Source organism: Crotalus tigris, unplaced genomic scaffold (genome assembly GCF_016545835.1).
Source record: "Crotalus tigris isolate CLP2741 ecotype Arizona unplaced genomic scaffold, ASM1654583v1 scf7180000024461.5605484, whole genome shotgun sequence".
Taxonomy (NCBI): domain Eukaryota; kingdom Metazoa; phylum Chordata; class Lepidosauria; order Squamata; family Viperidae; genus Crotalus; species Crotalus tigris.
In genome coordinates, this window is record NW_024100632.1 from 744,604 (window position 1) to 771,573 (window position 26,970).

Consider the following 26,970-nt stretch of genomic DNA (forward strand, 5'->3'; position numbering starts at 1 on the left):
AAGGGGGCGGATTTCCCAGGGGGGGGGGGCTTCTTGCTTGCAACTGCCACCGCCCACCCTTTCTCTGTCCTCTTCTGGAGGGGGGGGGGTCTCTCCGGCCAGGGGCGGAGTAGGTAGAGGGGTAGGGGGCTCCCAGGGGCTGACGGCCCTGGGAATGGGGCGGGGGGCCCCTTTCCCCGCTCCCAGCCCGGGTCCGCGAGGCCAAGGAAGGGCCCGATCCTCCGCCCGCTCGCCCCGGCGCCGGGGAGACGCGCGCTCGCCGGCTGGCGCCGAGCCTCCCTCCAGATGGTGCAGCTGGTAGCGCTGCTGTGGCGGAGGCTGCTGCGCAAGCGATGGGTGCTGGGCCTCGTCTTCGGCCTCTCGCTCATCTACTTCCTCAACAGCACCTTCAAGCAGGTCAGTCGCGACTCCCTTGTGACTGCGCGCTCCTTTCTTCTTCGGAACACCCCTGCGAGGAAGGCCGGGGGCCAGACTGGGGGAGGGTGGTAGGCGGAGGCCGAAAGGGGCCCCTGACAGATCCTGGGAACGTTCTGTTGGATCCCCAGAGTGGGTTTGGGGCCTAGTGGTTAAGGCACCGGGCTAGAAACTGGGAGACTGGGAATTCTAGTTCTGCTTTAGCCCTGAAAGCCGGCTGGATGACTTTAGTCCAATCACCAGGAGACGGTGAGTTCTAGTTCTGTTTTAGCTGTGCAAGCCGCCTGGGTGGTTTTAGTCCAATCACCAGGAGACGGTGAGTTCTAGTTCTGCTTTAGCTGTGCAAGCCGCCTGGGTGGTTTTAGTCCAATCACCAGGAGACGGTGAGTTCTAGTTCTGTTTTAGCTGTGCAAGCCGCCTGGGTGGTTTTAGTCCAATCACCAGGAGACGGTGAGTTCTAGTTCTGTTTTAGCCATCCAAGCCGCCTGGGTGGCTTTAGTCCAGTCACCAGGAGACGGTGAGTTCTAGTTCTGCTTTAGCCGTGCAAGCCGCCTGGGTGGTTTTAGTCCAATCACCAGGAGACGGTGAGTTCTAGTTCTGCTTTAGCCGTGCAAGCCGCCTGGGTGGTTTTAGTCCAATCACCAGGAGACGGTGAGTTCTAGTTCTGTTTTAGCCGTCCAAGCTGCCTGGGTGGCTTTAGTCCAGTCACCAGGAGACGGTGAGTTCTAGTTCTGCTTTAGCCGTGCAAGCCGCCTGGGTGGTTTTAGTCCAATCACCAGGAGACAGTGAGTTCTAGTTCTGCTTTAGCCTCTACCCTCTACCATGTCAAACTATCTTCTCTTGAAAATCTCCAGTGATGGAGCACCCACAACCTCCGGAGGCAAGCCATTCCATTGATTAATTGTTCTTATTGACAGGACATTTCTCCTTAGTTCCAAGTTGGATCTTTGTTTAATCAGCTTCCACCCATTGCTTCTTGTCCTACCCTCAGAAGCCTTGGAGGTAACTGGGCTGAAACATTTTATCCAGAAACTAATAAGCTGCTTAATGAATTTATTTCAAGGAGCTTTCAGAGGTGTCACTCAAAAGAATCTGGCATTGGCAAGGGATTTTAAAACAATACACAAGACAATTGACTCTTGAGTCTACCCCACAACAAGATCAGACATCTCCTTTCATGTTCCACGTGTCTCATCTTTGCCTTTAGGAAGAGAGAGTGCTGCGGGATCGGAATTTCCTCCAAGGTCAAGATGAAGACCACCCCATTGCCTGGAAAGTCCATTTTAGCTTGGCGAACAGCAGCCAGCCGAATAACCAGTGTCGGAACTCTGTCCAAGGAAAATTGTTGATCACAGATGAGTTGGGTAAGGTCCTCACGAACGAAAGCGAATATATGTGTTCCGGGATAATCCAATCTGGGTCTGTCACTGGGACCAACGATTTTGTCTTCCAAGCTTTTGGACTTGTGCTGCAGCCCATTTTTAGGGAACTTCTCTCTAGCAGAGTGTGTTCTGCGTGTGGTCTTTTAGTGCCTGTTGTATGTGGCTTTTTAGATGTGGATTGGGGTGTTGATGGCTGACTATTGAGTTGTTTGCTTGTGCTGCCCAGCCCTCGCTTCCTAAGTACTGGATAAGCTGGTGGTAAATCAGCCCTACTGTTGACTGGCAAGGGACTTGTTTCCCAGGCTTCGGTCACTTCCCTGGCTGTTTTTGTGCCTGCTCGTCCAACAATCTTGGTAGCTGCAAAATTGAATGTGTGTCCTTCACAATAACCATGCCTCTGAGCCTGTGCAAAAATTCAAATAACTGGCTTCTTTGAAATCTCTGAAAACTGCTTCAAGGGTAGACGGAGTCAGTGTTCAGCCCAGCATTTCGGCTTCTGCACTGTGACGCACAGCCTTCCCTTCTCCTCCTGCTCAGCATCATCTAGAGTTTTTCTGCGACAGGCTACATCTGCGAAAGGAAGGACCTGCTGGTGAATGGGTGTTGCAACGTGGAGGCGCCCGGCGTCAAGTTGTACAGCTGTGACAGCTGCCTGCCCAGTGGATGTTGCAGCGTTTACGAGGCCTGTGTGTCCTGCTGCTTACAGCCCAACAAGGTAAATGGTTCTAATGGCACGTGCGAAGGACCTTGGGAGAGGGAGGAAAGAGTTGCAGTTGGCCAACACATCATAAAATATGGTCATGGGACCTCAGGGCTCTATAAATTCAATCGTGTGACCATGGAGGAAGCCAGGACATCAGAACTTTGAAACCAGAACCTTGTCAGTGTCTGCTGCCTCCTGACCCGCAACCCTTTCTGGCTAAAAACAAAGGGTCAGGGGTTCAGGTTACACAGTTTGTTTGGTACTTGTTGATTTTAGTAAGTCGTAGTCATTGTGCCCAATTAACGACGAGTATCGAGGTACCACTGTATTTCCTGGGAGATGATTGGCTGAGTCATGTCGTAGGGAGAGGTGCTCAATGAAATCCTTCTCCATTGGGCGCTTCTGGTTTTTGTGAGCTTCCTGTTTGTTCCCCCCCCCCCTTCTTGCTTTATAGCAACAGCTCCTTGAGCATTTTCTAAGCCGAGCGGCGGTGGCCTTCCGCAATCTCTTCATGGCTGTGGAAGATCATTTTGAGCTCTGCCTGGCTAAATGCAGGACCTCCTCACAGGTAAGGAAAGGGAAATTGTGTGGGTGCTCCATCACTGGAAGCTGTAAAGAAGAGATCGGACAGCCATCGGTTGGGGATTAAATTGGGCAGATCTGGGCATTTTATGCCTCCCTCCCCCACCCCTCCCAGGCCACATCTGACCCTGTCTGGCCCACATGAGGACAAGCAGAAATTAGCAATCAAATGTAAATAAGGGCACATTTTCATAGACTCAGCGTGACATGCATTCTTGCCAGTAGCGGCTTATCAACCTCATATAATTTACTGCTTTTTGTAAAGCGGTCAAAAGGCTCCACTAAGGTAAACCAGAACAGGAAGTCAACTGCACAGGGAGACTAGGACTAGATCTGCTATAATAGACTCTTGACTGTGCTGTTCTCCCCCCTCCTCCTCCTCCTCTCTGCAAACCCCACTCCCTTCTAGCACTGATGTTGTTACCTAGTTGGGTAATGAAATGTCTGCAAGAAAACAACCCAGCTCAGAGAGCACTAAGGACCCTCCAGTTTTCTTCCTCCTCCTCCTCCTCCTCCTCCTCCTCCTCCTCCGTCATTTCCAAGAGCTTTTTGGAAGGTGCTTTTTCAAAAGGCAACTGGACTGTTTTTTCCTTGAGCAAGAAGCTTCATCGATTAGGCAGGATGGAGCGGGGGGGGGGCTATGGAGGGATGTTTCCCAAAGCTTACAACTGTCCCAGCCCCCTTTGCCTAGTTCTTGCATCCTTCTTTCAGGGTCATCTTTCTTGTTCTCTGTAGTTGCACCTTTCTGAACAACGTTCACACTGAGTGGCACGGAAGCCAAATCTTTTTGTCTACGAAGACCGAACGAGGGGACTTCACTTCCTCCGTAGCATTTCCTAGCGATCGGTTCCTCTTGACTGGCCTAAACCTTTCTCCTCTTGTCTTTCCTCTCCTCCCCAGAGCGTGCAGCATGAAAACACCTATCGCAACCCCATTGCAAAATACTGCTATGGGGAGTTCCCCCCAGACCTTCTGTCAGTATGAAAGAGCTCGAGAAACTGACCAAGGACTTAAGATGAGACTTGCAACGTGGCAGAGAGAGATACACAACTTGGCAATCAGCTGGTTGGCTTCCTTTGCTTAAGACTGATTTCCTTTTGGCAGCCCGCAACTTCACCTTCTGGAAGAACTTGAGTTAGCCTGCTGCCCGGTCCTTGCAGCTGCAAAGCGGAGCAAAACGGGTGGAAATCCACAAATAACTGGATTCAAAGGTTTGCCTCAAAGACTCAGCTGAAATTTGGACATAGGCATTAAGTTCCTAATCAACGATCAGTCACGTGGGACCACTTGTAGATTGAGAAAGCCAGCAGAATGGCCAAGAGTGTAGACAGGCATCTGCATTAAAATACCCCCGGACAGAGTTCTGAATTCATTAGAAAAGAGAAGGGGGCAAATTCTCCCCTTAGATGGAAGTTTAATACTTGAGGTCAACTGATTGCCTTGATCTTTGACCTCCCTTTTCTAAGATTGGTCGTCAATTCCGTGAAAGAAGAATCAATTTCAGTATCTGGGTGATGATACGCACGTTATCTACTCGGTTCTGATTTTCCCAAGTTGATGTCCTCTCTGTTGGGTTACAGTTCTCGTCCTTCTCAATAAGTTACGGCCGTGATGGCAACTGGGTGACCGCCTAGGCTGCGGAAGGCAGATGGGAGGAGATTGCAAGAATCCGGGACTTCTGAGAAACATCGAAACTTAAATTTTCAGCCAGCAGGATTTCAGCCAGAAAATTTCCTATTTTTCTGACTTTCGACATTGCTTGAATATTGGAGAAAAAATCGAATGTCTAGATACGGGCAATGGGGTCTCTAAGGAAAAGAGCTTTTAAAAAGATTAAGATAGATTTATGGAAAGAGAAGACTACCTCCGGTTATTAATCATCAGGGCATTTTGTTCTGAAGTGGGAAGAGGGGGTGTGAACTGTTTGCTTCATGCTTCTCCGTCTGCTTGGTCTCTCTAAAAAAGAAGGCACTATGTCAAAAACAGAAAAAAACACCTCTTAAACTGAACAACAGAAGGAATTATTAGATTAAGGCAAAGGTGGCTTATGTCACGTGTCTGGGTTGTAAATTGCAGCGTGGATAGTCCTTGACTTTATGATTGTAATTGGACCCAGACTTGTTATAATTCCTGCCTGGCTGAGGAATTCTGGGAATTGAAGTTCACAAGTCATAAAAGGGCCAAGTTTGAAGACCTCTGTAGTAAGTCACTGCAGTTGTTAAGCAGTTCACCATGCCTGATTTTCTGACCGTTTTGCGATGGTCGTTAAGCAGATCGATTTTATCCAATTGATGTTTTTGGGAAACTGGAAAGTAAATGCCAGAAACGCACAAAAAAACATGGAAAATTGCGGTCACCAAGGGCTGTAAATATGAGCCAATTGCCAAGCACCCAAGATACGATCACAAATGCATGTGAAGGATGAGGCGAGCTTCAGAACTTTAAAATTGGGTCCTAAGTACCTTTCAGAGGGGCTGCCGTAACTGGAAAGAGTTGCTAGGCAACCGATTGTTAAGTGAGGACTACCTGTAAGAGCATAAAATTCAAAGGACTGTCATGCAGGCTGAGCTGAACCTATCGTGGCATCTGTCAGAATCTAGTTTGAATCTCTGTAACTCCTTTTCATGCATTTGGATGTAAATGGACACTCCCAAGTCTCAAAGGGGCTTTTGCAAGAGGCAGCTGGACTGACTTTCTTGTTTTTCTTTGAAGACGTTTCACTTCTCATCCCAGAAGCTTCTTCAGCTCTGACTGAAGCTTCTTGGGTGAGAAGCGCAACGTCTTCAAAGAAAAACAAAGTCCTTGAAAAAGCATCTTTGACTGAGCATCTCATAGACATTTGGACACTCCCAAGTTTTTCCTGCCCTTTTCCTGCCTTTGTTAACTGTTTTGAACATTATTTTGTGACCTTTTGCATTGGCCTAATAAAGGTATGGCCCTGACAGGTGTACATTTAATTTTTCCAACAATTTCCCCCAAAGCTAGTTCATGAAATTTAAATTTGGAGCAAGGTGAGCCTCACAACTAACATTTTCCCCCATTGCTTCCTTCTGTCCTTTTCTGACAAATTTGAATGTTTCCTGACTTTCTGTGCCCCCTAGTGGACATACATGATCACAACTTGATGCTACTGTATATAGCATGTCCCAGGATAATAAACGTTTATTTCTGCGCAGCAGCATTCGACATTTAAGTTGTGTAGCCTATTGAGAAGGTGTTCTATCTTTTCTTTCTTAAAAAAAAAAAAGAACCAAACGTTAAATAGGCCTCATCCAAAAATAGGCCTGTCTTTCAGAAGTATTGTTTCTAATCATATGTAAATGTATGCACAATTTACCAGCGCATTACGTGCATGTGATTAATTAAGAGGTCTAAGGTTTATTTAATCAGATGACAGCTCTTCTTGCATGTAAAAACGCTGGCTCCTCTTTTCTCCTTGTAAGCGAAATCATTGAATCATCTCTTTAAATTTACCAGGAGCCAAATTCAGAAGGTTTGATTTGAAGCTTGCCTTGAGCAAGCAATAATGTTGAAAATTAAAATAAAATCTTGGCCACTTCTGTTCATTTCTACATAATAGAGACAAGCGTGCTGGCCACCCTCTGAAAAGAGGTGTGTTTTAACACAGAACATAGACGAATAGGATTGAAAAGGACCTTGGAGGTCATCTAGTCCAACCCCCTGCTGAAGCAGGAGCCCCTTATACCATTTTGGATAAATGGCTGTCCAGTCTCTTCTTGAAAGCCTCCAGTGATGGAGCACAATATAACTGGCGTATCAAATACCCCCTCCCCATTAATATAAAAAAAGAATCCTGCAGGATTGGCTAGCCGCTAGGCGAACATCAGAAAGGACCAATGCTTTCAACGGAGATTAAAATATACATATCCAAGTGTAGACACTGCATTGTTGTTTTCCCGTGCTTCGTTTCCTGGCCCTTTGACCCACCCAGGGGAAAAGTAGCTTGGCAGGCACTTAATCAAATGGAGATGTAGATTTTTCTCTGTCAGCCCGGCTTGAAGACGTCTCTCTGGCTGACAAATTGTTTTCCAGAATCCCTTGGGTTGCCTTCTCCCCCCCCCCCTCTTCACAGATCAGCAGGATCTGCTCCAGGAAAGGGAGATAAAATTAGGGACGTATTTCATAACACAACGATGGATGCCAAGTGATCTGTCTTGGCCTTCCTCGGTGCAATGTCCTTCAGAAGCTTCGGATGACATGTAAGTTATGGAATGTGTCATCTCACATTTCTGGAGGGCAGCGTGTGGAGATGGTAGTGGGGGTTTACTATATTGAGCATTTTTTTAAAAAAAAATCTGGGGAGAGAGAGCCAAGACATGCGACTTCCTCGTTCTTTATCCTTTGAAATGGGTTCTAGGACTTTGTTGATGGGCTACGTGTGCTTTGGGGAAAAGAGTGACTTTCTCTTCCTCCGCTCTGCAAACCTCACTGCCTTCTAGCACGGATGATGTTACCTAGTTTGGTAATGAAACGCCTGCCAGAAAATCGCCACGCTCAGAGAGCAGCAAGGTCCCCCCCCCAAAAAATGGAATGCCTTGTCCCTTTCATTTTTTTAATGCAAGGTTTTCTCTCCTATGTCTCTGAGGCGTTACACGTTTCCCAAACATTAGACTCTGTTATTGTTCTTTATTAGAGAAGAGGCAATTATCAACCGTGCAAGGACCTCCCCCAGTCCTCCTTTCTGCAAACCCCACTCCCTTCTAGCACTGATGATGTTACCTAGTTGGATAATGAAACATCTGCAAGAAAACAGCCAAGCTCAGAGAGCACCAAGGACACACACCCACAGTCCTCTTCCTCCTCCGCCTCCTGGAGTTAATTCTCAAGGTCCAGTTTGCTATGACAACCAAAAGAGAGGACCAGTGATGGGATTCAGCCAGTTTGCACCACTTCGGCAGAACCAGCAGCTAATTTTTTTGTTGCCCAGGCCCAGAACGGACTTCCAGAAGCGGCATCCACACAGAGAACTGGTTGTTCACATATTTGAATCCCACCACTGGAGAGGACCCTTTGTCGAAAGAGCGCCTGAGATCGGTGCTTCCTAACCTCAGCAACTTTAACATGAGTGTACTTCAACTCCCAGAATTCCCAAGCCCAACACGAGGAATTCTGGGAGTCAAAGTCCACTCCTCTTAAAGTTGCTGAGGTTGTATTGGATAGTGAAAATATTTCCAAGCTTTGGCCAGCAGAGGGCGTCCTTTCCCTTCAAATCCATCACTCTGTCTTCCTTTTCTTCCCATTCTTCCTGCTTGCAGAGAAAAACAACTGACTAGAGAGGCTGATATTTTTCTTAACCCTCACTTGCTAAACTGCCAAACTGGGCTCTGAACTCTGTTTCCTTTCGGCTTTGCATGGACTGTAAACTTTGGCCAGGACTACAGGTTGGATATACAAGTAGTCCTCAATTTAAAACCACTCGTTTAGTGACTGAAGTTACAACAGCACTGAAAAAAGTAATTCACGCAGGTTGTTGACTGCTACATCTTCATCTGAAACATTGACTCTGCTCTGTATTGAGCAATAAATACATTTATGACCACACACACACCGTTGTTCTTGTTCCTGATTTTGACGGTATGACTCTCTCTGCGATTGGGGAAGAGGGGGTAAAAATACTCCTGGTTTTCCTGAGATGGTAAGTTCTAGTCCCACCTTAGGCATGAAAGCTGACTGGGTGACTTTGGGCCGATCACCAGGGGATGGTGAGTTCTAATCCTGCCTTAGGCATGAAAGCTGGGTAAGTGATATTGGTCCAATCACCCATTCCCTCAATTGTTCATTGCATAGTTAGCTGCTTCTTCTGTCTCTTCTAAGTGTGTGGACAGGCTCCTGAAATGCAACGACCTTAGTGGGGGGGGGGAGAGAAATATTCAAAGGAGATTGATTGGCTGACAAGAGAGGGTAGCTTGCCGTTCCCACCACCTTTCCTAAAATAAAGTCACCGTCCCCTAGGATCAACTGACAAAGACTGGACAGTCATTTGTCTGAAATGGCATAGGGTTTCCTCCCTGATTAGGGGGTTGGACTAGATGACCTCCAAGGTCCCTTCCAACTTTATTATTATTGTTGTTATTGTTATTATTATATTTTATTCATTAGACATGAACTTCAGTCAACTGAACATTCAAGTTGGTTGGCGCTGATGGTTGACACGGGTTGCTGTCAGCATCCTAGGTGTCAACCAGGTACCTCCTTAAAATATAAGATGTTCTGAGTAGCGCAGTTTTTTTGTAGCATTGCTGGAGTTATTGCAGGAAGCCGCAGTTTCTTGATGTATTTTGCAAAGTTTTTGGACATAGTTACCAGTGCCCCGATGGCAATGGGTACCACTGTTGCACGATTATTATTATTATTATGGATCATCGCACAGTCAGCCAGATGTTCAGACTGGATTTGACATTTTTGTCTACCTGAGTCCTTACCGAGGACCTGGGATAGGCAGATGTGGATGTTTGATGGTGGTATTATTATTATTATTGTTGTTATTATTATTATTATTAATCAACGAATGAAGGGTGGACTGCTTACAGGACTTTCCTTCTAAAAGGCACATGTTTACATACATTTAAGCGTGTTACATGTGAAGCTGGGGGTGCTCCACCCCTGGAGGTTTTCAAGGAGAAGAGACTGGAGAGGCATCTGTCCAGAATGGTTTAGCATCCACAACATCCAGAGTGGGTGGGCCATCCTTGGAAACCTTAACGCCGGACATGATGGACATTGATCTGAGGCAGCATAGCAATGTTGTCCTTTTTTTCTGCATAGCAACCTGGTGTGTGTGTGTGTGTGTGTGTTATTTTTGTCGTCTCGTCTGGCTTTAGCTGAATCCCCCAGGGAGCCAGTGGTTTCATTTAAGGAAAGCTGTTGATAATAAGCTGAATTGGGTTTTAATGGGGTTCGTGCCGTTAGGAGAGAAATCAAATCAGTGCCTAATTGTCATGCAGGAGATGCCATTTGGAAGGAGGGCGGGGGGGGGAAGGAAGTTGTGGTGATACACAAAGGCGTGAGCAACCTGGCTGGTCAAAAAGAGCAACCTGTCGACCTGTAATGCAGGAGACGTCGGAGCCGAAGGGACAAATCCAGCGAACTGCCCTTCAAACACAGCAGTCCAGCTGGTCTACTAGGACCAATTCTGTACATTACACCTAGTTATGAGTAGCTCAAAATGATAGATTCTCCGTGCTGGGCTTGGAAAGAAATCCACTTTTCCTGCTGTTATATTCAGAAGCTTTTCAACTACTCCAAACCCTCTTGAGCTCCCAGGAAATAAGAGGCAGGAAATCTCTCTTAACTGGTTTATTTGTTAACCTGAAACCTCTGCAGGAAAGCAAGGGACTTGCACATCCCCAACCTGAAGCTATACAGATAGTCCTCGACTTACAACAGTTCACTTAGCGACGGTTTGAAATAACAACGGCACTGGAAAAAGGGACTTATGGCTGTTTTTCACATCCCCAGGGTCACGTGATTTACGTTCGGTTGCTTGACAACCGACTCATGTTTACGACGGTTGCAGCGTCGTGGGGTCACGTGATCTCCCCCCGCCTTTGAGACTGTCTGGCAAGCAAAGTCAATGGAGGAAGCCAGATTCACTTAACGACCGTATGATTAACTTAACAACTGCAGCGATTCACTGAACAACCGGGCAGAGAAAGGTCGTAAAATGGAGCGAAGCTCACTTAAAAAAGGTCTCGCTTAGCAGCAAAAACATCGGGCTCATTGGGTCGTAAGCTGAGGACTTCCCGTAGTAGGAAGTGAATTAAAAACTGGATCCTGTCCATTTGAAACAATATCATTTCAAACAATTGGTGGAATCGGGAATCTTTCTTTTTAAATAACCCCATTTGAGAGACCCCCCCCCCCGGAGAAACAGTCATTCTTGTTGAGGAATTTTTTTTAAAAAATGGGATAAATGCAGAGAGGCGGTGAATCCACGTTTTTTTTTTTTTTAACTAAACTGGATCATTTGGACAGCCACTTGTTTGAAAAGGCATAAGGTCTCCTGCTTGAGCAGGGGGGTTGGGCTAGATGACCTCCAAGGTCTCTTCCTACTCTGATGATGTTCTATGACTTGGATTCATCTGCACTTTTCAGGCTAGATGATTGGAGTGCGGGTTCCTCTCAATTGCTCCCTTTTCTGAAATCGGCAATCAAAAAGGGGAACAAGACTGTATAGAGAAAATGACATATATAACAGAGTCTGGTCAGGACCTTGGAGGTCTTCTAGTCCAACCCCCTGCTCAAGCAGGAAACCCTATACCATTTCAGACAAATGGCTGTCCAGTCTCTTCTTAAAAACTTCCAGTGTTGGAGCATTCACCACTTCTGGAGGCAGGTTGTTCCACTGGTTAATTGTTCTCACTGTCAGTTCTAGATTGCTTCTCTCCTTGATTTTAGTTTCCATCCGTTGCTTCTTGTTTTGCCTTCTGGTGCTTTGGAGAACAGCTTGACTCCCTCTTTTTTGTGGCAACCCCTGAGATATTGGAACACTGCTACCATGTCACCCCTGGTCCTTCTTTTCATTAGACTAGACATCCCCAATTCCAGCAACCGTTCCTTTTATATGTTTTAGCCTCCAGTCCCCTGATCATCTTTGTTGCACTTCTCTGCACATTTCTGCATATAAAGACTTGCCCAGTTTTTTTTTTCCTTTCCTAGGTTTGTTTGCTTGTTTTAAAATTGAAGGCTGTAGAAATTTGGATGAGCCAAACGAATGGAACTGCCCAGGAAACTGACACAGACTAAATTGACGTGATTCATTCACCCTCGGTGGTTGTGGTGTGTGCATTTTTGTCTCAAAATGTTTGGCTGTAGCTCCGGCAGGCGACTTGTTCAAAGAGGTACGAACCGACAAGAGGATTAAAAAGAAGGGGGGGAGATGAAAAAAAGAAAAGAAAAACAAGATGCAATTTTATGCAGACTTAGATGCTGTTGGGAATAATCCCCTCCCCACCCTTCGCATTGGAATGGAAGAATTTCTGAATAAACACTAATAAACTTGAGTTCGGAGTCAACTGATACGGCAATTCACACCCCCCCCCAAAAAACGCATTTTGCTCCCATTTGTTTCTAGATAAAAAGGATTTTGATTCGAGCATTGTAAAGGGATGGTATTGTTAGAGGGAGCTGTAGATTTTGCAGCTGGAGTGCTCTCTGGAGGTGATTATCTTCTCCCTAAGCTGCTTTTTACTCTGTTTACATGATGAGTTGGAGGATTAAATTGTGGTGAGACGGGAAGCTATCTTGCCCTGTTACTCAGCCCATCCAAGTCCATGGTTGAGGCATACAAGCGTTTTGAAGAGTGCAAATACAAGGGTGTCATTTTGAAAATGCATTTTGGATGGAACAAGGTTCCATCCAAAAAAGGTGCCGGAACTCCATTCTGGGCGTTCTATGAGAAAAAAAGCCCTGGTTTTGACATATCTATGAGAAAGAACTGGAATAGTCCCATTTTACAGGTGGAAAAACTGACATGAAATAGTTGCTGTGGAATCAGGTGGGATCAACAGAATCAGAGTCCATGGGAGTTGGGGTGGCTAATAAATTCAAATAAATAACTTAAGAATATCAAGTCTCATTTTTCTGACCAGGTTAGGCCAGGATGCCAGTACAAAATAGTACTTGCAGTAAGCCATCATTCTAAGCTGGCATAACCTCTTTAATCAGTATTAAATTCATTTGCAAAGTTCCTTTAAGAGCTCCGTGTGTCCAGACACGTGTCCAAATAAAAAAAGAACAAGGATTCTTTGCAACTTTACCCCCGGCATCTTAATGGAGAGGTATCAAGCATTACAGGGCTAAAATTAATCCTCAGAAAAGCCACAGAATCAACGTTAATCAATGAAAATTTTGCAGCCCCTCTTGAAAATAACGGGAGGGGGGAAAATAGCATCCGTTGTCAATTGTTTTATTGTGTGTCAATCAGCAGAGGGCGCACCTCTAATAAATATCTTGCTGTCAGTATTCCTCTAAGTGAGAGTCCCTAGTAAAAAAAAAAAATAAGTGTGACTTTTATTTCTTTATATTTATTTTATTTATCTGCACGTTGCAGCATCAGATAAGCTAGAGGAAACCCACAAAGATCAAAAGAGGTTATATGCGAGTGTAACTGATGCTGTTAATGCTTCTTTCTGCTAAGCCAGCATATTCTTCTCCTTGGGTTAGAGAGGAAAGATGATGGCTTAAACCGGTCACTCTTGCCATTTCAAATCATGGGTTGCTTGGCTGAGCTGCCACATTGCCGTTCTCTGGTCTGCTTTATTTTTGGTTTATGCAACCTGTCGATTGGGTTGACAAACCATTCTGGACAAATGGCTGTCTAATCTCTTCTTGAAAACCTTTAACGATGGAGCACCCACAACTTCTGGAGGCAAGCTGTTCCACTGGTTAATTGTTCTCACTGATAGGAAGTTTCTCCTTAGTTCCGGGTTGCTTCTCTCCTTGATCAGTTTCCATCCGTTGCTTCTTGTCCTGCCTTCTGGAGCTTTGGAGAAGAGGTGGACTCCCTCTTCTTTGTGGAAGCCCCTGAGATATTGGAACACAGCTATCGTGACATCCATAATCCTTCTTTTCTTTAAACTAGCCCTACCCAATTCCTGCAACCCTTCTTCATATGTTTTAGCCTCCAGTATCCTAATCAACTTCGTTGCTCTTGTCTGGTGCTCTTTCTAGAGTCTCAACTTCTTTTTTATATTGTGGCAGCCAAAACTGGATGCAGTACAGTATTCCAGTTTTATAATTCCAGGCGAATTATGAAGGTGGACATTGGCCCCTTTTATAGAATTGGGGAAGGCTATTTTCCATGATGCGTTGCGACCTCACTCTGCATTCAGATATGTGCACTGGAGCATCCCTGGAGCAGAGCATCTGAAGCATCTTCCCGTCTTTTATTTCTCCCCAAGTCTCTTATTTGTCTTTAAAAGCTTCCGTCTCTTCCCATTTGCAAATGCATCGGTTACTATAGAAACATCTTGCAACTGGTGTGGAACAAAATCTTCATGAACCTGGACTGTGTGTTGTCAAACGTCCTGTTATATAATGGCTGGAAATTCATACCCCAGCCTGGTAAACCGTGGGTTTTTCAGTGTGTATTTATAGTGGCCTTTTAGGTTGTGGCTGGTAATTATCTCTTAAACCCTGGGTGTCGTTCTAATCTCTCAAAAGCACCATTCAGTTTCAAAAGTCATCCGTGTCACGGCTGGACTGACAAATCTGCGTGGCCTCCCTGTCTCACCACTGCTTCTCCCGACTGTTTTATCCTCAGCAAGAAAGCAAGGAGAGGATGATGATTTAGCAAACCAATGATGATCAGAATGATGGTCACCAATAGGGAGCAGATGGAAGATAGAATAATAATAGCAATGGCATTTCGACTTATATACCGCTTCATAGTATCTTACGCACTTTCTGGGCAATTTATAGAGTCAGTGTATCTGGTCCATATTTTACTGACCTCAGAAAGATGGAAGGATGGAAGGCTGAGTCAAGAGGTTGGGTTGAAAGGGCCTTTGAAGGTCTTCTAGTCTAGTTAGAACACAGAACATAGAATCAGAGGACTGAAAGGGACCTTGGAGGTCACCTAGTCTAACCGCCTGCCCAAGAAGGAGATCCTGTACCATTCCAGACATATGGATGTTCAGTCTCTCCTGTTCCAATATTTGAGGGGCTCCTGCAAAGATGAGGGGGGTCAAACTATTCTCCAAAGCACCAAAAGGCAAGACAAGAATGGTTGGGAACTAACCAAGGAGAGAAGCCACCTGGAACTAAGGAGAAATTTCCTGACAGTGAGGACAATTAGTCAGTGGAACAGCTTGCCTCTAGAAGTTGTGGGTGCTTCATCATTGGAGGTTTTTAAGAAGATACTGGACATCCATTTATCCAGAATGGAATAGGATAGTTCAGGGGCCTGAACTAGAAGACCTTCCAAATCTGTTATTCTGTGTTCTAAGAAAAAGAAGAACTCTTGGACAGATTCTTTAAAGCTGATCGTTTTAATTCCCAACCTTACCAAACCTTTCTCTTCTGCTCCTACCTCTTTCCTGTTTGCGCATTTCAAATCTCTGGCAGAAACTGGGGCCAAATTCCAGGAAGGATGCCGATTCCAGCAACATGAATGTTTGAGCCTTGGCTGCCTTTAACCGCTGATGTCACAGCAACCCCCAAAGCTGAATCTGCCACAAAAGATGGCAGTGGGGTTCGAAGCTTCTTTCCAGGGTTCTAACCTGATGGATAGGAAGAGAGAAGGATGGAAAAAAGAGAAGGAAAAAGTAAAATACAGCATCCAATTTTGGTCACCGTGATACAAATAAACAGGATGAGACTCTAGAAAAAGTGCAGAGAAGAACGACTGGAGGCTAAAGCATACGATGAATAGTTGCTGGAAGTGGATCTGTCTAGTCCAGGGGTCTTCAAACTTGGCCCTTTGATGACTTGTGGACTTCAACTCCCAGAATTCCTCAGCCACTGCCTAAGGAATTCTGGGAGTTGATGTCCACAAGTCATCAAAGAGCCAAGTTTGAAGACCCCTGGTCTAGTCTAACGAAGAGAAGGATTAAGGGTGACATGAGAGCATTACAACAAGTTTGCAAGGTAGGATGCACTAGGAGAGTCACCCAGGGGACATCCACAGGTGAGGAAGCTGGATTCCTTACTCCTAGTGTGAGTCCTTCACCACCTACATGCCAGTGGCTGCCCCTGGCTGATGTTGTCTGTTTTCTGATGCTGTGTGGGGTGAAACGTGAATGAGAGACCACAATGAAATCCCAGGGTTCTAGTCTAGAAGTGTGTGGGTGTGTCTTCCCATCAATACACACTCCCACAAGGCAGAATTGCCTTAACCTTGTCCCAGTGCTCAAACGGCAAGACTTAAATGACAATAAAAGGTTAACTTAATCAAGACACCATCGTGAAAACAGCGCCTAATAATGAACATCGCTAATCTTCGTTTTCATTGCCCATCTCTCTCTCTCTCCCTCTCCCTCTCCCCCTCTCCCCTCCCTCCCTCTCTTTCTCTCTCTCTCCCCCTTTCTCCCTCTCCCTCTCTCCCCCTCTCACCTCTCTCCCTCTCCCCCCTCCTCCCCTCCTCTCTCTCTTTCTCTCTTCTCCCTCCCTCTCTCCCTCTCTCCCTCTCTCTGCAGGTCTTTTAACTTTCCTGGCTTCAAGGATTTCAGATCTATTTGTTAATCATTTTATAAGTGCCCTAAATTGGTATTAGGTAGCTGCTGGTAATGGAACAGCAGACAAAGAAGGAACTTGGCAAATCTCCACGGAGAGGACATTTCGTGTCAATGGCCCTTTCCAGCCGCTAACAAGGCCAGAATGTAAACTAAGGAAATATCTGCACGTTTCTTCCTTTCTATAATTTCCCTGGGCTGCGGATGCGATTTCATTCGACACAGGATCAGAAGAGTGATGGACGTGTGAGCAGACAGCAAAAAGATCTTCCCAGCCCCTGCCATTCACTCCAGCTGCATTTTACAAACCGAGATATTTGTAAACTGCCCAGGGGCGCCTCCAGAGGACATGGGCAGCACACAAATTCAATCAATCAATCAATCAATCAATTAGATGAAAAAGAATATGGCAGACTATGGGGATCTTTCCTACTGCATAAGGCTGCTCCTTCCTTCCTTCCTCCCTCCCTCCCTTCCTTCCTTCCTTCTTTTTCTTTCTTTTTCTCCTTTTTTCCTTTCTGCCTTCCTTTCTTGCTTTTTTTCTTTATCATCTACCTCTCTCTCTCTTCTCCTATCTATCTATCTATCTATCTATCTATCTATCTATCTATCTATCTATCTATCTATCTATCTATCTTTCTCTATTTCTGTCTCTATCATCTATCATCTACCTATAAATCTCTTTATCTACCTATCTCTCCCTCTCTCACTATCCATATCTACCTATCTACCTATCTACCTACCTATCTATCTACCTACCTACCTACCTACCACCTATCTATATCAAAATTGTATGCTTCCCATCTTCTCAAAGGCAACTGTAGGTGGCTTATAGAAATTGGATAAAAGGCCAATGAATGAAACATTAAAACAATAGATAAAGATCTTAAAATTCAAAAATCCCATTGAAACAAAACTAAGCAGGATGGAGGTAGACCTTGACTTACAACTATTATATTTAGTAAATTACAATGGCACTGAAAAAGGTGACTTACGACTGTGGCAGCCCATGGTCATAGGATCAAAATTCAGACTCTGTTGGGGGTGCTGCAACCGTCACAAATGTGAAAAATGGTCATAACTCACCTTTTTTTAGTGCCCTTGTAATTTCAAATGGTTGTAAGTCCAGGATGACCTGTACACACAAGACAGAGGCACAAAAGTTTGCACTTTTGCTAAAACTGCAAGCATTTCATGGGCTTTGATCCCCTCGTCCTTTTCAAATTTCCCAACAGTGAGCATCGCATAGATGCGCGAAGCCTCGCCTCCACCAGAAGTGCTCATTTCTGCTACACCAGAGGCTTCCTTGCTTATATACACTCCAAATTTTTAACTTTATTGGTTGCAGACACTGTGAAAATGGGAATCTTTATTTCCCCTGCCGTGATAAATCTTGTCTCTGAGCTGGGCCAATGGAGCAATTTTATTTATTTTTCAATTCAGGGTGAACTTACCTAATTTCACATTTTGAAACAGTAGTTCTTTTCTCAATTTTACAGGGCGGTATGCGTGCTCTGCTGAAGGCTGCAAAAAATGTCTTTGCTTTATTTCTTCTTTAAGTCAGCAAAGTTTATTTTTCCCTTTCTTTTTTTCCCCCTATCCGCCTTTCTTTCTTTCTTTTTTTAAAGTGTTGACTTTTGAAAGGAACTGGAGGATTCATGTATTCACCAACAGATTTTTACCGAGCTGAAAGCTGTCGATTTAAACAACATAATATCTCTAGAGATAATATGTTAGATTTTGGCAACTATTTATATAAAAAAAACTAGTGGCACAGATTAGAACCCCGAAGACTGTGAGTTCTAGTCCTTCCTTAGGTATGAAAACTGGCTGGGTGACTCTGGGCCAGTCACCAGCTGACTGTGAATTCTAGTTCTGCCTTAGGCGTGAAGTCTGGCTGGGAGACTTTGGGCCAATCTCTCACAGCTCAATCCAGTTCACAGTGAAGTTGTTGTGGGGAAAACAGGGGGATGAAGGCTATTAGGTATGTTCATTGCCTTCAGTTATTTATAAAAGAATACTAAAGGCAGGAGATGATAGACAGACAGACAGACAGACAGACAGATAGATGACAGATAGATAATAGGTAGATAGATGATAGATGATAGATAGATAGGGAGGTAGGTAGGTAGGTAGATAGATAATAGGTAGATAGATGATAGATATGGATAGATGACAGATAAATAGATAATAGGTAGATAATAGATGATAGATAGATAGATAGATAGATAGATAGATAGATAGATAGATAGATAGATAGATAGATAATAGGTAGATAGATGATAGATATAGATAGATGACAGATAAATAATAGGTAGGTAGTTAGATAGATAATAGGTAGATAGATGATAGATATAGATAGATGACAGATAAATAGATAATAGGTAGATAGAAAATAGATAGATAGATAGATAGATAGATAGATAGATAGATAGATAGATAGATAATAGGTAGATACATAGACAGACAGAACTACTGATTGATAGACAGACAGACAGACAGATAAAAACATGGCAAAATTCCCTGTCCTTATTTCATTTTTTGTATTGTAAAATGGATCAAAATCAGAGCTGTCCTTTTTCCTGCAAATGTCACTTCTTGGGCATCTGCTGCTCAAAGATGCCAACAAACTTCACTTCCTGAACTCAGCAGGATGAAAGTTCCCCCTCAACGTTTAAAGAATCAGAGGCACACGTAGATCTGCTGATGCCGGATGCCTCCGGTTTGTCTCCCAAACCGATCTGAAGGCTAGCAGGAGAAAATTGTGCAATCTTCCAGCGTCACCAAAACAGTGTTGGTTGCAATCAAACACTTCCTGCCTGTGAATGGACGTGAATGTCTCTGCTCTCTTCCTTTAGGTTGGGATAGCAAAGCTGCTTTGGTAACTCTAGGCAGCGCGTTGAGTGCCAAGGTAAATAATGAAAAAAAAAAAAACACTCTGCTTGCATGATTATTCTCATAATTTCCGGCTGCCCCAAGGCTGTAATAATTTACACACCCTATGTCCCAAATGTTTCTAATTTATTTTTCAGGAATCAAATTATCTTGTAATTCCCCTTGTGCTCTGCTCCTTTTTTTTCTAAAAAAAAAATCCCTCAGATCAGGAATCTGGCTGGCACACTGCAGGAGAGAAAGAGTTCCTTTATTTTGTGCAGCGCCTACCACTCTAAGCTGCACTAAATCATCCCCTAAATTTACAGGTGCTTCAGGCAAACAGACCTGTAGCCAGAAACGGGCACTGCAAATCAAAAAGGTGGAATTTGCATGGCCTGTAAAATCCTAAAGTTTGCAAAGAAACTTCCCTTCCAAGCTTTTTAAGGGAGAAAGGACAGTCTTAAACTTTTAAGATAGAAACTTGTCTGTTGTTTTGGAATAGCGTTTCTCAGTCTTGGCAACTTTAAGACACATGGCTGTCAACTCCCAGAATTCCCCTGCCAGCATGCTTTAGGACGAGTGGACTTCAACTCCCAGAATTCCCCTGCCAGCATGCTTTAAGACAAGTGGACTTCAACTCCCAGAATTCCCCAGCCAGCATGCTTTAGGATGAGTGGACTTCAACCCCCAGAATTCCCCAGCCAGCATGCTTTAAGCCGTGTCAATTGTTAAGTGGGTCACTGTGACTGTGACTGATTTTACAACTTTTTCTGGTGGTGGTTAAGCACTTCCACTGTTTGCAATGAACATTTGTTGCTGGAAACCATAAGTAAATGCTGGCTTCCGTCAAATAAACCATCATAAATTGCATTTGTGTGATGGTGGGATGCTACAAACGGCGATAAATGTGGGCCAGTTGCTGAAGGCCCAAAATGTGATTGCACGATTAATGGGGCTGTTGGAATTATGCAGCTGTTGGAATTACAAATTCGGGTCATAAGTCATCTTGGAGGAGTCCGTCGTAACTTTAAACAGTCACTAAGTGACTGGTCGTAAATTGATGACGTAAGATGCAAGTGACCCAAAAGTTACTAGAAAAAAAAGACTCGTGTGGTTGAGTCTCTGCAATTCCATGAAAATCCTCTCGAATGCTCTTTTGTAGATCTTCTTTCTCACCCTTTCCAGAAAAAAAAAAATCCCCACTGTATGTATCAGAGTTTAATTTAGATTTTAGGGCCCCTTTCTTTCCTCTAAATATAGCGGTGCTTAATTATTTAGAGGCTACCTTTTGCGGCTGAACGGCTTCTCTCGTGGCGGCTGAGCTCTGAGACACGTTGGGCTTTTTAATAATTAATTTTTGTTTCGCAAGCAGGGAGGGGAAAAATATCTTGCAGGGAGGAAAAAAAAAAAAACAGCGGAAGGACAATCCCTGGGACTGGCCTGGGACGGATCGAATGCCGATAGATTTGTGTTCGGGCAGGAGCCCATATTTTTTTTCTCTCTGATTTTGCCTGGGGTCTGAAGGTCTGCCTACAATCGTATTTCGGTTGCAAGATTTCATTCTTGCTCCTGGAGTAAATCTGTGCTTCTTTAATTGTTCCTTTTATACTGCTTAGGTGTTACTCTTCCTGGTAGAAAGGAATTCTTTCCCAATTCATTCTGCCTTTCTGCATTCTCTCTTTCCTTACCTATTATCTCTCTCTCTCTCTATCCTTCTATCTATCCTTCTATCTATCTATCTATCTATCTATCTATCTATCTATCTATCTATCTATCTATCTATCTTTCTATCTATCTAGCTATCTATCTAGCTACCTACCTACCTAGCTACCTACCTATTAATCTCTATATCTCTCTCCCTCTCCTATCTACCTATCTCTATCTATCTATCTATCTATCTATCTATCTATCTATCTATCTATCTATCTATCTATCTATCATCTATCTATCTACCTATATCTATCTATCTATCTATCTATCTATCATCTATCTATCTATCTATCTATCTATCTATCTATCTATCTATCTATCTATCTATCTATCTGTATATATCTATCTCTCCCTCTCCTATCTATCTATCTATCTATCTATCTATCTATCTATCTATCTATCTATCTATCTATCTATCTATCTATCTATCTATCTATCTATCTATCTGTATATATCTATCTCTCCCTCTCCTATCTATCTATCTATCTATCTATCTATCTATCTATCTATCTATCTATCTATCTATCATCTACCTATTAATCTCTCTCTATATCTATCTATCTCTCCCTCTTTATCTATCTGTCTATTCATCGCTATGTGGGTGCTCCATCACTGGAAGTTTTAAAGAAGAGACAGGACAGCCATTTATCTGAAATGCTATAGGGTCTCCTGATTTGAGCAGGGGGTTGGACTAGAAGATCTCCAAGGTCCCTTACAACTCTGTTATTCTGTATTCTGTATTGCTCAATCAATCAATTGTATCATTTCATATGATTATTGCTCTTGATTCTCAGCCTGGAGTGTTTGTTTGGAAATCATATGATTCTTTCGGTCTTTTATTAAAGGCCACCTTCTCTTTTTCTTCTAGCAGCGATTCATAGACTGTCCAACAGTTTCAAAACTGACGGTTCTGCTTGCTGATAGGGGTAATTTTTATGCAACCTGCCAGCTTTGTTTTCTAGCATTAAGTCCCCACCAGGGGATCCATTGTAAGATTTAAGATGGATTGCAGTATATGCTTATTTTCGTTTCTCTGTTTTGGTTCACTCTTCTCCTGTTACCTTCAGTTGCTTTTTGCTGGCTTAAAGGCCATATAAATTTTTAAAAAATGAATTGAAAAGGGCCATACTCTAATAGGGATTAAGGTCAGAGGTTATTTTCGGAGAAGTTTTCAGGAGTTGTTTTTTTTTTAAAGGGGGGAAAAAGGAGATGCTTTGACATTTGCAAGACTAAAGGCTCACATTTTACCCCAAAAAGCCACTTTCCCAATTTCCAAACATGCAAAGAGCACAGTTTGAAATCCATCCAATTGGAGAGATTCTTAGGACACATTGACTGACTTTGTAGTACACCTTGCTCCCCTGGGTTAATCCCAAAAACTAGCCACCTAGAGTTAGATAGATAGTTAGATAGTTAGATGAACCTGATCCAGAATCATATTATAATTTCAGAGAGGATTGTTCCTTGCTGGTTTCCTTCAGATTTGAAGATCTGACATCCCGTGTCAGAATTCTGACATAGATAGTGGTGGACACGCTCTAACGTCCAACTTGCTAACCCAACTCCTTGCCCTCATACGTTGGCTGCCAATATTCTCAATGGTCTGAAGAAAAAAGATTGACTTGGCCTTCTCATAACTCAAGACTCAACTCTAACAACGCCCAACGAAACACACACAAAAAATGCTCCCTAAGCTTGCCTTTCCAGAAAGAGATGGAGAAGTTCTAGATTTACTCCAGGTTTTGGGATGGGACCTTGCCTGCTAAAGTGGGAGAAGAACCTGTGTTCATCTCAGAACAGCAGGAATGCTGAAGAGGGAACGTTCGAGTTTATTTGCCCGTCTCCTTCTCTTTTTCATTCATGCTTCTCTTCTCCTCTCTCTCTCTCTCTCTCTCTCTCTCTCTCTCTCTCTCTCGTTTTCAAGGAACCGCTTCCTCAGCATTTCCCCCATTGCCTAAAAATGGCTGTACCTGGGAAATTGGCGAGGAACAGAAGCGAAAAGCATGCTAAGGGAACACTGGGGAGACAAGACAATTTGGGTGTAAAGCGGCTGCAATCGCTCTTTAGTTATTACCTGGTTTTTACGACTGCTTTTTACTCTCCTGACTTCCCAGTTTTATGGAGTGATGCTGCGGGCTGCCAAGATAATCCCGGAATTAATAGGGCAGTACAGAATTCAAATAAATAGGAGACCCGGCTGTAATGCAATTGGTAGATTAATCAATTAGCGCTGCGGCTGATTTAATGCGTGGAGTTTATTTGGTCCGGCCGAGAAAATAGGGATCAAAGAATGGAAAACCCTAAGGTTAGCATTTCACCCCGTTCTTCCTTGGGTGTACGCTCCTACAGGTAGCCCTCAAGTTACAACCTCCAACATCTGTTGCTAAGTTTGTTAAGTGAGATCTGCCCCATTTTACGACCTGCCATCAAAAGAGACAAGAATTTTGATTTTGTTCTCAGCTTTGGCTTTAATTACTGACCAGGTGGCTTCCATCCGACACTGTTGTCAATATTATTGCTACAAGACAGGACTGCAAGCATAAAGACAAACCCAGCTTTCCTGCACAGGAGGCCCCTGTGTCTTATCAGTAACCAGCTTCTAGCACTAACCCTAGGAAGAAACAAAATAAAAACAAAACCTTTTTCAACATCTTCTGCAATTCACCCTCTACGAGACACCCTGGTGGTGTTTACAAGATACGGGTCCTACGATGGCCTTTGCAGACCATGATAAGTGTGGTTAAGTTCATCTTAACCAGGTCATTAGTAGTTGGTCACTGGTAATCTTGGGCTGGAGGACCTCCATGAACCCTTCCAACTCTATTGTTCTATTCTATTGTTGTTATTCTTTCTATGATCACCCAAAGAAAGTCCAGAATGGTGTAGGTAGGATCTCCTGCCATGGGCATGGGCTTGGACTGGAAGACCTCCAACGCCCCTTCCAATCCTATTCCTCTATGTTCTAAGAATTGGTGGTGGATCATGTTCTCTGACCATCTCTATGATATTGGTGGGTGAATGCCAAGGTTCTTGGTTGCATTTCCAAGTCAAAAAGGGCTCCCTTCCCTCACCCATGCCAGTTGTGGTCCTTCAGGAAAGAAGGCAACCTTTTTTGAAAGCAGGATGGAAAGACTCTTCCAGTTTGAGCACACATTACAACTATTTTTAAGGGGGAAAAATCCTTCCCTTCCATCCAACCTATCCTCCAACACGGTGAAGGTTAAGCAGTATCCAATAAGTAGAAAAAGGCCTACAGAATTCATGGAGTGGATCCAACAATTAGAGCATCCTATGAGGTCAAAGGTTCACCTTGAGCTGGGGAAACCAGATGGAATTAATACTTCCACTTTCTCTGCAGGGCATGAGACTTTCTCTCTGAGTTGCTAGTTATCAAAAGATTTGCTCCCAACTAGGAAATTATGACTTCCGCAAAGCCATCTGGGGAATCCAGGGAAGGCGGAAAGGGATTTGGGGTGCAAATGTTAATCTACAGGTTAATCCCCTAAACATCAAGCAATTTGTTGGTGGAGAGCAAATTTAATAGCCGAAAGGGGAAGAACTGAAGAGTCTTCCCAATGAAGCTTCTCCTTGTGATTGGCTGGTGGGCCTGCCTCTCAGGGCTGAAGGCTGGGCTGGGCAGCTGAAGATCAACAAGGAATTCTGGATTCCTACAACCTGTAGAATCATAAACTCCTGAACACAGTTGTGTTCTCGTGGTTTGCTTGTCAGAAGGTCGCAAAATGGGATCACGTGAACCCGTGACTCTGCAATCATCATAAATACGAGTCAGTTGCCAAGCATCTGCATTTTGATCTTGTGAGCACAGGGACGCTGCAATGGTTGTAAGTGTGAAAAAACAGCCATAAGTCACTTTTTTCAGTGCTGTTGTAACTTCTAACGGTTGCTAAATGAACAGGCGTAAAAGAGGCAGTCTGCATCCAGGCTGAAGTGCATTAAATTCAACTTAGCATCTGCCTCTCCTTCTACCCCTTTTTCTATTGCTGCCTCTTGGCTGCACCTCGGACAGCAAATTCTTGGGGGTTGAGACTTCCCAGCCTTGATTCTGCCCTTGATATTAATATTGATAATATTCATGCTCTAATCAAACAGAAGGTCATCTGCCAATTCCATGATTTTTTTACTCATTAACCTCCTCGCCCCGTTTTAGCTAATTATTGAGTTCGCTAACCAACAAAACTGAAATAAAAATGCACGTTGCCAAGGAGAGTAACATTTGGAGACATCAGAGAGAGATGGATTTCCATGGGAATGAATCCCCTGATGGATGTAATCTGCTTCAAGGAGAGCTGCCTTTTGCAATTGACCGAGGGTGAATTTGTCAATGCCAATTATTATTATCATAGTTATTGATAACAGAATTACAGAATAACAGAGTTGGAATGGACCTTAGAGGTCTTCTAGTCGAGCAGAGACCAGTAGCCTTTCAGACAAATGGGATTCCAATCTCTTCTTAAAAACCTCCAGCGATGGAGCGAACACAACTTCTGGAGGCAAGCTGTCCTTGTTGTATTGTTTTAATGCCTACTGTTTTTTAATGTTCGTAAGCCGGCCAGAGTTGCCTCTAGTTGAGATGGGCAGCATACAGTCTAATATATAAATAGTCCGCAACAAAATAATACTAAAATAAAATAATAATAAAATAATAAAATAAAATAAAACAATAAAACAAAATAAAAAAATAAAATAATAATAAAATTAAACTAATAAAATTAAATTAAAATAATAAAATAAAATATAAAACCTACTAAGGAGAAACTTCCTGACAGCGAGAACAATTAACCAGTGGAACAACCTGCCTCCAGAAACAGTGAATGCTCCAACACTGGAAGTTTTTAAGAAGAGACTGGACAGCCATTTGTCCGAAATGGTATAGGGTTTCCTGCCTGAGCAGGGGGTTGGGCTAAATGACCTCCAAGGTCCCTTCCAACTTTTATTATTATTATTATTATTATTATTATTATTATTATTATTATTATTATTATTATTATTATTAGTACTAGTAGTAGTACTACTACTACTAGTAGTAGTATTACTACTAGTAGTAATGATAAAATAATAAAAAATAAAATAAAATAAAATAATTAAAGTTAAAATGATTAAATAAAAATAATAAAATTATTAAAATAAAATAAAATTATTAAAATTATTAAAATTAAAGCTGTGACTGTAATTGTGAGAATGCCATTCTGGATGGATGATCTGTTCCCTTCCACTGCAGTTCCTCAAGTATGGAGCCACAGCCTCTGACCTGGCCAGGAACATGGGCACGGGAACACCCGGCTCCTAAGGTCTTTGGCCATCAGCCTTGCTCGCGGTCCCAGAGAGCAGAAGAGTCCAGGAGGGAGGCGATGGGAAGAGGGAAGCCAGCTCTGTTCGCCATCTGCTTCAGTCAGCTTGGATCCCCTCCTGACCCAGCCTGCCTTGGAATTTCTGACTCTACACGCTCTCCTCTGACTCAGAATACAGAACAATTTCCTGACCACATGTTTCTTTTTATAGACACCAGCTTTTTATTGGCAGCTTCCTCCACTCCGGGTCAAGATCGCTGCTGGCAGCCTTTAAACAACGCACCCGTGTTACAGCCCCAATTTTAATTTTAATTAAAATGCCTCTCTGCAGTGGCGTCCTTCTTTTCACTAGACTAAGCATACCCAATTCCTGCAACCGTTCTTTGCATGTTTTATCCTCCAGTCCCCTCATCATCTTGGTTGCTCTTCTCTGCACTCTTTCTAGAGTCTCAACATCATTTTAATATGGTGGTGACCAAAACTGGATGCAATAAGACTCTGTGATCTTAAGACAATGCCCCCTGAGCTCCAAACTCAAACCAAGTCATGCCTGGGGTGACAGTTGCTCTCAGTTGGGTCCCTGGCCTTCACCCAAGCAGCTTGCTTGCACGCTCATTTGCACAACCAGCAACACAAAGCCTTTAGATAAGGATGGAGGCCGGTGTGCGCAGAAGCATGTGGAACAGATGCAGCGAGACACCCAGCGAGGGAAGTGTTCGCAGGAAGCAGGTTGGGAAGGAGGCTGGTACGTTGAAACCCTGGGGGGAGTCAAAATGAGGTCAGGATGAGTCACATAAACCTAA

General features: G+C 43.7%; 2 protein-coding genes across 5 annotated transcripts in view; one reads left to right on the top strand and one right to left on the bottom strand.

Annotated features, from left to right (window-relative positions):
* Positions 1-26,970, bottom strand: part of RNFT2 (ring finger protein, transmembrane 2) — a 56,750-nt gene that overhangs the window by 18,954 nt on the left and 10,826 nt on the right. The gene's annotated exons all lie outside the window — the stretch shown is intronic.
* SPRING1 (SREBF pathway regulator in golgi 1) lies at positions 114-26,195 on the top strand. Of its 4 annotated transcripts, none has more exons than XM_039332609.1 (5): positions 114-396; positions 1,622-1,778; positions 2,360-2,511; positions 2,954-3,067; positions 26,098-26,195. In XM_039332609.1, exons 1-5 carry the CDS (start codon positions 286-288, stop codon positions 26,164-26,166), a joined length of 603 nt encoding a protein of 200 aa, XP_039188543.1. In that variant the 5' UTR covers positions 114-285; the 3' UTR covers positions 26,167-26,195. The 4 variants fall into 4 exon arrangements, with proteins under 4 accessions (XP_039188543.1, XP_039188540.1, XP_039188539.1 ...); XM_039332606.1 differs by lacking the exon at positions 26,098-26,195 and adding an exon at positions 11,761-12,104; XM_039332605.1 differs by lacking the exon at positions 26,098-26,195 and adding an exon at positions 7,736-8,645.

Bases quoted from the DNA above. Each gene is read 5' to 3' on its own strand.
- SPRING1 (XM_039332605.1), top strand. From the start codon at position 286: ATGGTGCAGCTGGTAGCGCTGCTGTGGCGGAGGCTGCTGCGCAAGCGA. The intron at 397-1,621 runs GTCAGTCGCGAC...CTTTGCCTTTAG, and splicing joins TCAACAGCACCTTCAAGCAG to GAAGAGAGAGTGCTGCGGGA. The intron at 1,779-2,359 runs GTAAGGTCCTCA...TTTCTGCGACAG, and splicing joins GTTGATCACAGATGAGTTGG to GCTACATCTGCGAAAGGAAG.